We start from the raw sequence: 13,053 nt of genomic DNA on the forward strand, positions 1-13,053 counted from the left end.
TCAAATACCTGGGAATACACCTGACCAAGGAGGTAAAGGACGCATATGCTGAGAACTATAAAACATTAATCAAGGAAATTAAAGAAGATGTAAAGAAATGGAAAGATATTCCATGCTCCTGGGTTGGAAAAATTCATATTGTAAAAATGGTCATACTACCCAAAGCAACCTACAGATTCAATGTAATCCCTGTCAAATTACCCATAACATTTTTCACAGTACTAGAGCAAACAATCCAAACATTTATATGGAACCACAAAAGACCCAGAATTGCCAAAACAATACTGAGAAACAAAAACTAAGCAGGAGGCATAACTCTCCCAGACTTCAAGCAATATTACAAAGCCAAAGTCATCAAGACAGAGTGGTACTGGTACCAAAACGGACAGGCAGACCAATGGAACAGAATAGAGAACTCAAAAATAAACCCTGATGCCTACGGTCAATTAATCTTTGACAAAGGAAGCAAGAACACAAATGGGAAAAAGACAGTCTATTGAGTAAGTATTGCTGGGAAACCTGGACAGCTGCATGCAAAGCAATGAAACTAGAACACACCCTCCCACCATGCACAAAAATAATCTCGAAATAGCTGAAAGACCTACGTATAAGACAAGATACCATCAAATTCCTGGAAGAGTATATAGGCAAAACATTCTCTGACATCAACCTTATGAATATTTTCTCAGTCAGTTTCTCAAAGCAATAGAAATAAGAGCAAAAATAAACCCATGGGAACTAATCAAACTGTCAAGCTTTTGCACAGCAAAGGAAACCCAAAAGAAAACAAAAAGACAACTTACAGAATGGGAGAAAATAGTTTCAAATGATGCAACTGACAAGGGCTTAATCTCTCAAATATAGAAACAACTTATAAAACTCAATAGCAAAAAAGCCAACAACACAATGGACAAGTGGGCAAAAGCCCTGAATAGACATTTTTCCAAGGAAGATGTGCAGATGGCCAACAAGCACATGAAAAAATGCTCAACATTCCTGATGATTAGAGAAATGCAAATCAAAACTACCATGAGATACTACCTCATACCAGTCAGAAATGGCCATCATTAATAAGTCCACAAATAAATGCTGGAGGTGGTGTGGAGAAAAGGGAACCCTCCTGCACTGTTGGTGGGAATGTAAGCTGGTATAGCCACTGTGGAGAACAGTATGGAGGTACCTTAAAAAACTATACATAGAACTACCATATCACCCAGCAATCCCACTCTTGGGCATTTATCTGGACAAACTTCCCTTAAAAAGTACACATTCACCCACATCTTCATTGCAACCCTATTCACAATAGCCAAGACATGGAAACAACCCAAATGTCTATCAGCAGATGTTTGGATTAGGAAGATTGGTATATATAAATAATGGAATATGACTCAGCCATAAAAAAAGAATGACATAATGCCATTTGCTGCAACATGGATGGAACTAGAGTCTCTCATACTGAGTGAAATTAGTCAAAAAGAGAAAGACAAATACCATATGGTATCACTCATATCTGTTATCTAATATATAGGACAAATGAACCTTTCCACAGAAAAGAAAATCATGGACTTGGAGAATAGACTTGTGTTTGCCCAGGGGGAGGGGGACGGAGTGGGATGGATTGGGAGCTTGGGGTTAATAGATGTAAACTATTCTTTGGCATGGATTAGCAATGAGATCTTGCTGTGTTACACTGAGAACTATGTCTAGATACTTACAATGGAGCATGACAATGGGAGAAAAATTTATGTATACATGTATGTGTAACTGGGTCCCCATGCTGTACAGTGGGGAAAAAAATTGTGATCATGTCATGATCCAGAGATACACACACAGAGTAAAATTTTATTCATTCCTGATTAAAACTTTTACCAAATGAGAAATAGAAGGAAATTCCCTTAACCAGACAAACGGTGTGTACAGAAACCTTGAGTAATTATCATACTTAACGGGGAACATTTAGTATCATTGACTGCAGATCATGAACAAGGATTTATGATGATGAATGGGCTTAACAGTTTTCCACTCTTGATCTTCTCTTCAATGCTTTTATCAGAGGTTTGGGTAGAGGCAGGTAAGGCAACATTTAAACTTTAGTAAGAGTTGTATCAGGTAGATATTAATAAGTCAATTTCATAAGAGGAAACTGACTCTCAGAGAGATTGACTTTGATCAAGACACCTAAAGTCAGAAATGAGTACAAATTCATATTTATTTAGTCCTGAAACATGATATTAATTTTCCTGCCCTCTGTCTACTCTATTTGAAGGGTTGAAATATGAAAGTGACAGATAATTTTATTCCACTCACTATTCCTCTTTCTCTTTGAGCAACAAAAAAATTAAGTTGGTTCAGAAAGCACTATCCTAAAAATCTTTTGTGCAATCTATCAACAGATGACGAACAGAAATTGTACACCTATATGTCTGTGAAAATTCACTGCTTTATATTAATTTAAAATAAGTCCATTTCAAATAATTTATGTTGTAAAATCATTTTAACATTTACATTATCAGTGCATACTTAAAAAGAAAGCAACATTACAGTGTTAATATGGGAGTAAGGAGACATTTTTTTGTTTAAAGGTAGATCTGGGACTTTGGCTAAGTGTCGTAATCCCTACTAGGCTCATTTTTCACATGCATGGAATGAAGATATGTGCATAGCTGGTTGCGGTTTCTTTCTGAGGCACAACAAAGTGGTTTTGAGACCACCTACAGGAATTCTTATACATGATTATAAGTTAAAATTTTTCATTTCGCCTCTTTTAACAAGTTGTACAAAATGAGCAATCAAGACTTGAGTGTGTTCACTTGAATTTCAGTTACAGGTATAGATATCATGTAGCTTTAAAACTGTCTTTGGTAATTGCAAATAAAAAAGTAGAATAAAATCTTTCATTTATTCTTCCTAAGAATTAAAATTTATGAGCATTAAAGTATGAATTAAGTGTAAATTTCAATATTTAATTATTTGAAACATTATTTAGTCCAAAGAAATAAACACACATCTAGTTAAAATTACCCTTAGTACCCTTTGACCCAGATAATAATATTAGTTGTAACCACTGTTAGAAAGGAAGACATTATTTCAGGATGCCCTTGGCTGATGAAAATATGCTATTTTCACATCTATATTTGGCTTTGTAACATGTTCTAATCTTATAAGAACACAATGATTATTGTGAACTAAGACCTAGAAGCATTTTGGTCTTTTGGACTCAGTAATTCATTCCTGAAATAACTTTGCAATGAGTTTCCAAATAATCAGATTTGAGGCAGATTGACTTTTCTTCAGGGTTTTTCCTATTAATGCTGTAGTTAACCATAAGAGAAACCTAAAGCTGCTATGTAGAGAAAGAAATGATCCAAGTACTTTTTAAAATCTTCCAAAAGAAAATGTTAAAGTTTCATAAAAAAAATACATGCTATTTTTCAAAACAAAAAATTCTGCTTACCCGAGATACATCATGAATGAAGTTATTAAGAATCTTTTTTTATTATTTCCCCAATATAATCTTTTTTCAACTGTATAACATGGTGACCCAGTTACTCATACATGTATACATTTTTTTTCCTCACATTATCATTCTCCATCATAAGTGACTAGACCTAGTTCCCAGTGCTACACAGCAGGATCTCATTGCTTATCCATTCCAAAAGCAATAGTTTGCATCTGTTAATCCCAAACTCCCAATCCATCCCACTCCCTCCCCCTCCCCCTTGGCAACCACAACTGAAACTTTCCACAGAAAAGAATCTTTATGTAAATACGTGTCTCCAGTGTCAGAAACAATTCTGGAAACTTGCCAGGTCTTAGTGGCACTAGTATGATTACCAATTTGCCAAATTTTTGATGTTTAAAAGACCATTTTGCATTTATAGTAACTCTTACATAATCTAAAAGTCACCTTTTTTTTTCAAATTTATAATAAACTTTTGAGTTGTCACTAATAGAGAGTGAATATAATGAAATTTGGTTGTGCTTATTTAAAATTTTCTATGTGTCCTGCAAATATCCACTAAATGGATGAAATGGATGAAAAATGGATAAAATGGTAAATGAATCAAAAAGAAATTTGTGGTGTATCCATAAAACAGAATGCTAGTTAGCATCAATAAGGAATGAACTACTGGTACTTGCTGCAACAAAGGTGAACTAATTATGTTGAGTGAAAGAACCCAGATTTTCAAAAGAACATACTGTGTTACTCCATTTATATGAAATAATAGGCAATGCAAATGAATGAATAGTGATAGAAAGCAGACCAGTGGTTTGCACAGGACTGAGGCAATGAGAAGGAAGTTCGGAGAAGCTTGAGGAAACTTTGGGGATGATGGGCAGGTTCACCATTTTGATTATGTCGATGGCTTTCACAGATATACACATGCAGCAAACTTATCAAAATGTATACTATAAATACATGCAGCTTAATGAATATCTATTATACTTCAATGAAAGTGTTTAACAAGGTAGAAATGCAAAAATATATTTACAGATTATGTTGCCTATGTACCTTTTTTTTTTTTTTTGTCTCTTTAGGACCTTATCTATGGCATATGGAGGTTTCCAGGTTAGGTGTCCAATCAGAGCTGTAGCTGCTGGTCACAGCCACAGCCACAGCCACGGCCACACCAGAACTGAGACGTGTCTGCAACCTACATCACAGCTCACAGTAACACCGGATACTTAACCTACCGAGCAAGGCCAAACCCACAACCTCATGGTTCCTAGGCAGATTCGTTTCCGCTGATCCATTATGGGAACTCCAATACCATTTTTTATTGAATAAATTTCACTTAGAACATTGTTTAAGTTTAGAAAAACTGAAACAAAGTTTTGTATATGTCCAGTAGTGATTCTTAATTGATACTGTATTTGTCCATTATACATATGCCCGTACAATTCTTGGAAAATTCTTTACACACTTTTTTTCAGTATTCTCAAGGTAAATACATGATTTAAATGAAAATTACCTAAATTATTTTCACTTCATTGTAGAGCTTTTGTCACTCTTACAAACAAGTAATTCTCAGGCATGCAAGATAATATAGGCAGTTGTCTTCTGAAAACAAGTGAGGCAATATTTTAATGTAATTTTCATCTTAATCTCAAATGTTTCATTCTTGGACATAGCAGCCTCTATTAAATCATATGAAATGGTGATGTCCAATCTGTGAGTTTGTGTTTGATTACATTAAAAAATCTATGAAAAAAGATTAGCTAATACTGAGGTTGATTTTGCATTCATCAACTTTGTTGTCAAATTTCGCACAGTGTAATGTGGACTGCATTGGCATAAAACCACAAAGTGAAGTATACTGGAGGTTTACCCAAGAAGAGGAGCCTATTAATCACTGGCAATAAAATTTTATTTCCCCTAACTTCACCACTCTGATTTCCTCAGTAACTTGTAAGGTGGTTATCTCTTTCAGCTAATTGCAATAACTAGGTGCATTTAAATACGTCTAAGAAAAAGCAAATTTACTGTTAAGTAGAATTAAATTGAGATGCTGTTATATCTGTTCACTACAGCTTTAATAAAACAGTGAGTCAGGCAAAAATTTTTCAGTGTGAAGAAACTGATATATGGCACAGAGGACAAAACTTTATATTTGAAATATAAGTTTAAAGAAAGCATTTGTTTCAGAGTTCCTGTTGTGCTTCAGTGGGTTAAGAACCTGGCATAGTCTCTGTGAAGATGCACGTTCTATTCCTGGCCTCACTCAGTGGGTTAAGAATCCAGCATTGCCACAAGCTGCAGCATAGGTCTCAGACATGGCTCAGATCTGGTGTGGCTGTGACTGTCGTATAGGCTGGCAGCTGCAACTCCAATTCAAGCCCTGGCACAGGGACTTCCATATGTGGCAGGTGTGACCCTAAAAAGAAAAGAAAATAAGAACGCATTTGTTTCATTAGGATTCTACCTACTATGAAGCACATTTCTGGGTGCTTCAGCTATAGCATTGAACAAAACAGACAAATTCCCCTGCCCTTGTGGAATTCACCTTGTAGTGCTGGAAGACAGACAGGAAAAAACTAAAATCAGCATGTGAATAATTTATAACTTTATAAAATGAGATAAGTGCTAGGAAAAAAGTGAAGTAGGGCAAAGTGGCTAGTGGGTGACAGTGGGGTTAAAAATTTAATAGGGTAGCAAGGTCCTCTGATTCCATATGGATTTTCATATTATTCTGAGATTCAGGGTTACCTGAAGTCATACTACTTCTACTTACATAAAATCATACTAGTTTTGGTAAAATAAGGCAGTTGATCACCATGCTGGTAAGAGATATGTTTACATCTATTAAACAGTTTTTCTGAATTTGTGTTCTTCCTGTAGTTTTTTTTTTTAATTGCTTTAATTGTGCTGCTTTGAAATTTGTCCAAAATTAACAGGCACACTGAGACTTTGAAGATGTCCTATGACCCAACTTCATAATAATATATTAAGGTCTTTGCTTTGCTTTGCTTATACAGCAACTAGTATGAGAAGACTAAAAATTTAGTCACAGGAATTTTTTATCAGGCCCTTGGACAGTATCATATTTTAATGTGTTTTTATTGATTAATGTTAATTATAATCTGAGGATATTATTAAAAGAAATGATTTCATATCAGTTATAAAATAATGTTTTCCTCAATACTTTAGAGATTTATTGTTGATTCTATCTAAAAATTTTGTGAACAAATTTGTCATGAGAATTTACCAACTCCTGGCGACTCTGCTTTTCTCCTGTCTATAAAATCAAAACTGTGAAACTTCAAGAAGTTACCTGAATTTTCTCCTCCCTTACCCCATCCCTCACATGTATAGTACTCATAGATAAGTAAAAAATTTAAAAATGTCATACTCTATCCATATGCTACATATTATAGTAATTTTAATCAAATTTTCTCATCAGTTTTACTCTCAAGTTATATTTATATTTAGTGTATTTTCTTATGGCAGTCATTTTTATTCTGTTAATCATCTTGAACATCCTTAAGTAAATTTCTCTAAGTCCCATTGCATTTATCCTTACAAACCACTTCAAATTAATTTTGGTTTGTTGTCATTTAGAAATCAATGTTCTTTTTCCACATGGACTTTTTTTTTTCTCCTACATCATTTGTTTAATTCATGCAGGGTATCTTTAGACTATTAGCTTTATAAAACTGCAAAATTTCTTATGTCCTTAGAATCTCAGATAACATCACTTCATGTTTTATTTTGTATTATGTCTGCAAATAATTTCAAGTATATTATCTCAAAATCTTCTAATAATCTTAAGGTAAGTATTTTCGGTTTATAGATGAGGAAACTAAGAGGTTAAAGGATTTACTGAAGATATCTCACACACACATAAATATGAGCACAGAGCCAAACTCTCAAATCTAGGTTATCACACTTTATTTCAGTACTTCTTGGTTTTCATTTCCCAAATAAATACTCCTTAAGGGTAAAGTAGACTCAAGAAATATGTTTAAAGGGCCTTGAGGCATAGCCTAAAACCATTACTGATTTTTTTCATTAAAGGTTCATGTTTTAAATTTTTAAAATCATGTGAGATTTTTATCCCTCTGCATTTACAAACCATAATAAAAAGTTGTGTATTGTATATCATTGACTAAATAAGTATCCCAGATAAATGCAACTGCTTCCCTATGGTATAACCACTGACCCCTGTCCCTCCTCAGGAATGTGTAATCCATTTTCAGACACTCCCATACCATTATTACCCATAGGCTCTTTAGGTTTGCTTAATATTTTGCAACTTTCTCATGTTTAAACAGAAGATAAAAGAACTGTGTAACTAGGTAAATATAATGATGAAGACAAGAGCCCTTCCTTCAACCAGAATATGCTTTGAACATTCTAGAAACAAGGGTTATTGTCTCCCTCTTTTTTTCCTTGCTATTTAATCAGGTAGGATATATGGGGAAACATTCTTGGAAAAGGAGAATTATCTAGCGGCTATAAATTTGGATTTGGGGGAGGAGTGCAAACTCAGGAGAGAGAAGCTTTCCAAATTATGTTAAAAAGCAATAATACCATTTTTTTTTCCTGATGATATACACTTCTTGTTTTAGAAGATACACTACCTTGGAGCCAGACTTTTATTTGAATCTAATATCAAAATAGAGGGGCTGCTACTATCTTGGAAAACAGATAGCTAATAATATCTTTCAAGACGACAAGATTACTTTCTTTCCTTACATAGGAAAGATGTCTATCAAAGATTTGCTCACAATCAAGTGAAGTCACATGTTTTAATATCTGTGTGAAGTTGGTGCATCAGTTGATAATGCTCCCATCTTTCTGTTGCAGGAGCAGGAGAATCTGGAAAAAGTACCATTGTGAAACAAATGAAGTAGGTACTCACTATTTTAAAGGTTTAATATCTAATATCCATCCATGTATTTGACCATTCTTAAATACTTTTGGAAAATATGTTAGTGTCTCAAACACATGTAGTGGCAGACCTGTCACAATTCCTGTGCATATATTTCTCCCATCATTTAGCAGAAAGCGTAACAGATGAGTAATGTATAATTTCCATTTTTCTTTTTAATTTTGCCTCTCAAGAAGATGAGTACTAAAGCAATTATGTCTTAAATCTATTAATAGGGAATGATCTAGGGTCATAATATTGTAAGCAGAAGCCATAATCATTTCAAAATATGTCAATGATCCATTTGAATTTAGGAGGAAGCAATGTTTTTAATCTAATTGGTATCACACATAACTAGGAATGAAATGCTTATTTCAAATTATTACTGCCATGGATTTCAATTTCATTTTTCATTTATTTTCTTTATTTTTTTCTCTTTTAATAAGACCTGAAATTCTTAATAAGGACACTATGAACACACACAAAAATGTCTAAATGAGTAAAATTGCCTTGAGAAGTGGAAATGAGTATGAAACCTCAAGGCTCTGTCACTGCTAGAGAATTTTAAAAGATAATTTTTCCTGTGGGAGAAGAGGATAATCAATTTTGAGCTTATTTTACATTATGTTTGAGGACCTTGTTCTGTGGAATATATCCTATGCGGCAGTGGTCCCAGCTACTGATCACATTGTCTAATTGTAATCTAAACAATGTTTTCTTCTTCTTCCCAGGTAGCAATGTCATATAAGGTCTGTAACAACCAATATTTAAGCCCCATTTTTGAAATCTCCTTTCACCTGTACCTGCCACAAATGTCTGACCTTTTTTCCTGTCTTTGAAGAATAGGACTTCTTTATTATGACGCCTGACCACATTACTTTTGGGTTCTCAGCTTCATTCTTGCCCCCAAGTCATCTCACCTTCCCTTATGAAATTGCTACTGTGTCCTCCTGTTCTTTTCCTTCAGATTATAATCATGCTTGAACCCCTCTTACCCTTTTTACCTCTCTCCATTCTCTAAGAGGTTATATGTAGTTTTTAAAGGAACTAAATGAAGAACTATTTGGCTATATAAAAATTAAAATTAAAAAAACAGAAAACTAGAAAAATCTGTAATAAATATAAATAAATACTGAATATATAGGTTGTTAAGAAAAACAGTAAGTGGAATTCCTATCATGGTGCAGCAGAAACGAATCTGACTAGGAACCATGAAGTTGCAGGTTCGATCTCTGGCCTCGAAGTGGGTTAAGGATCCCACATTGCTGTGGGTTGTGGTATAGGTCATAGATGCGGTTTGGATCTGGCATTGCTGTGGCTGTGGTGTAGGTCACCAGCTACAGCTTGGGTTAGACTCCTGACCCGGGGACCTCCATATGCTGCAGGTGCAGCCTTAAACAAAAAACATAAGTGGTCCAGTATAATATATAGAAATGGGAAGAGACCACGGACATTTCACAAAAGGCAGAATTCAAATATCTACTACATATAAATGTGTGTGTATATATATATATGTATATGTATATATATTTTAGTTTAACATAAAATAAAAATAATGAGATACTTTGCATCTTAGTAAATTGGCAAACAATAATTTTAAAATAATATTACATGATAGTGGTGAAGTTTTGAGAAATGAATATTTTTTGCTACTTTTAAAATTATATGTTCTAATAAGTATATAGAAATAATTTTGCAATATACACAGTAAGCTGGGAAAATAATTATTGACCTTCTAAATATATTTCTGGTAATCTTAATAAAATTAATATAAAAATTATAAAAATATGTGAAAACTGGAATTTATAAACAGTTATATCAGTCTTTATAAAATAATAAAATATGAGATACACAAGCAAATAGATTGTGAAATTATAGTACTATTGACCCTGCAATTGCAATGTTTATATTCACTACAAGTTAAATATATATGAGAAATTTTAATAAAAGATAATACTTATGTTAACTGAAACACCAAGATGCAAAATTACATAAAAATCTTTATCTCAACTATGATAAAATAGATAATTTTTTAAATGGAAGAACATATATCAATATCGAAAAAACTGCTGTCAGTAGTAGGATGTAAAGTTACCCTGCACATTCATTTTGAATCTTTCTGAGCTTTTCACAGTTTCTACAATGAGCAAGTAATAACTATTATTAAAAAAGTGTCAGTCTCTGTATTCTTCCTCATCTCTCCTACCTTTTCTCAGTAGAGTCCCTGTCAAGAGTAGTCAGCACTAGCCTCTTGAACATTTCCATTTTCCATCTGCCCTTTACCCATTCCAGCACTCTTGCCTTGGGGATGTCATAGAAAGTGGCCTTACTAACATTAGTTATGATCTCCTAATTGTCATTTTATGAAGTATTCCGTCTTTAATTCCTTTTGACTCTATAGAGCTTTTCCCTCCTAACACTTTATTTAGGCTTCTAGGATAAATCTCTAGTTCCCAGTTCTCCTCCTGACTCTGTATGCTGTTCTCCTTGATTCTTTGACTACATTTTAAATATTGCTGTCTCTAATCTGGGCTTTTCCTCTGCTTCCTTTACACTTTGATCACATGAAATTTGCTGAAGTCCAGTGTTTCTCCCCACCATCTTCAAAGGGACTGTCCCAGAATGTTTCTTTAAAACTCAAGGCACTTTTTCATAATTAGGGAAGCAGATACATACATGTCTGTATTCTACGGATAGGTATAAATCAGAATAAACAACATTAAACATCTCCACATCTGGCCTCTTGTCCCCTAAAGTGAATTGCAGCAGCACTAGCTTTAGCAACACTTTAGAGAAAGAAATACATCTAGGTATAGTTATACTGACCTCTCACTCTCTTACCAAGTTGTTACACATCTTACACAAGTTATATTTCCAAACATGTCACTTAACCCTATTGTCACTGCCTTAATTCAAAATCTCAGCATTTTTGACCTGGATTAATATAATCTCTTGCTGTGTACTTTCTGCTTCCCCCACTTCTTTCTTCCATTGTATTATTCACATTGCCAACCAAATGATTTCTAAAAAGATGACTGTATCTCTTTCATAAATTGAACTCTTTATCTAGACCATGAAGATCAAAAGCCTAGACACAGTAAACAAGTATTTTGGAGTCCATCCCTTGCCCATCTCTCGCCCATCTCTCCATCCTAATGTCTCATCGTTTCCCCCTTCCTACTTTCTGCTTCAGAAATGCTGAGCTTGAACAGGTCTGTGGACTGGCATACTATGGATGGCAATATATCTTAGTGGCTAAGATCACAGGCTCTAAAATCAGACTCTAAACTGTACCTTCCTGTAGTCTGGTACTCTTTAAGAGAGCTTTCTGTGATGACACGAAAGTTGTATCTGTGCTCTCCAATATAGTAGTTCCCAGCCATATGTGGCTACTGTGATTGAGGAACTAAATTTTTCACCTTCTTTAATTTTAATTAATGTGTGTTGTGTCTACCACATGGGACATTGGAACTCTAGTCTCTGTTTTTAGGGAGGAGAGACTTTTTATAATTCATTCATTCTCTTCAGCACATGAAATACATTAGAGTAAATGCTTATTAATTTGAACAGATCTAGAAATTGACTTGCAGGTAGAGTTCTGTCTCACAGACATTGCAGCACCTAGAAAAGCAATGTTGCTTCAAGTCCTACAGCAATTTGATTTCATTAACTCTGCTTTTGTCATTTAGCTTGGTAACAGATATTTCCTCATCCTATGATAAAAGGGTAGAAATCAGAACTTGTGCCAGGAAGAAAGACTAAATACCCCCCATTTATTTATAATTGCCATTTACATTTAATAATTAAAATAACATTGTTAATTTCAATTTTTGACAGCAAACTTGGATTTATTTAATGAACTTATTCCTGATCTATAAAGACATTTTAATGCTTTTAGTTGCATATTTTATTCACTTAAGTTATTTAAGTATTTAATACAGCAAGACAAACATGGCCATTTTAAAGTAGAAATACAGCCATATTGGCAATCAAATATTAAAGACAATAAATAATAGTTGTAGGTACTGTCTTTATTCCTGTCACCGTCATTCCTTGTATTTGAAGGTTTTACTATCTTTGGAGGCATTTCTGTTTTTTCCCCCTATGCTAAAGCCTCTGTGTGCACGGATACAACACAAATACTTAGAAATATGTCATCCAAAGGATGCCTAACGAACACACAGTTCTTTTAAAAACACGAAGGAAATATGAGAAAGGAATAAGAACATAGTATACAGTAAAATGCAATAAATCGATTAGCATACACAAAGACTTTAGTTTTCAATGGGTGTGTATTCTGAAACTTTTAGTAAACTCTGAGTTCTGATTGAATGAGTGGAAGGGAAAGAAGAGTTCAGCCAAGTTAAATCTCTAGGCATTTCATCTTTGAGAACTCAGTGGCACGTACGCAGATGGAAAAGTGACAAGGAATTTAACACTGTGTAACTACCTCCATTAAAAGGGATGCCTTTTTTACTGTTATAAATAGAAAGCAGGCACTCCTATTTTCCTCTGTGTCTTAAGTGATAGGAAAAGATGTGAATGTTTTACTAAATTACTTCACTTCCTCAAGACATAATGTTATAAACACTACAAAAACTTCGGAGCTCTGTATATATCTTTGTCCTAAGAATTTGTCCTAGGAATAATTCAAGAGAATTATTATTCTCTTTAAGCTCTT

General features: G+C 34.0%; 1 protein-coding gene across 2 annotated transcripts in view; it reads left to right on the plus strand.

Annotated features, from left to right (window-relative positions):
• Positions 1-13,053, plus strand: part of GNAT3 (G protein subunit alpha transducin 3) — a 61,831-nt gene that overhangs the window by 23,567 nt on the left and 25,211 nt on the right. For both annotated transcript variants that reach the window (XM_021063492.1, XM_021063493.1), the window contains exon 2: positions 8,309-8,351. In XM_021063492.1, coding sequence (XP_020919151.1) covers positions 8,347-8,351 — 5 coding nt within the window. In that variant the 5' untranslated portion in view covers positions 8,309-8,346. The remainder of the gene's footprint in view (positions 1-8,308; positions 8,352-13,053) is intronic.

Source organism: Sus scrofa, chromosome 9 (genome assembly GCF_000003025.6).
Source record: "Sus scrofa isolate TJ Tabasco breed Duroc chromosome 9, Sscrofa11.1, whole genome shotgun sequence".
Lineage (NCBI taxonomy): Eukaryota > Metazoa > Chordata > Mammalia > Artiodactyla > Suidae > Sus > Sus scrofa.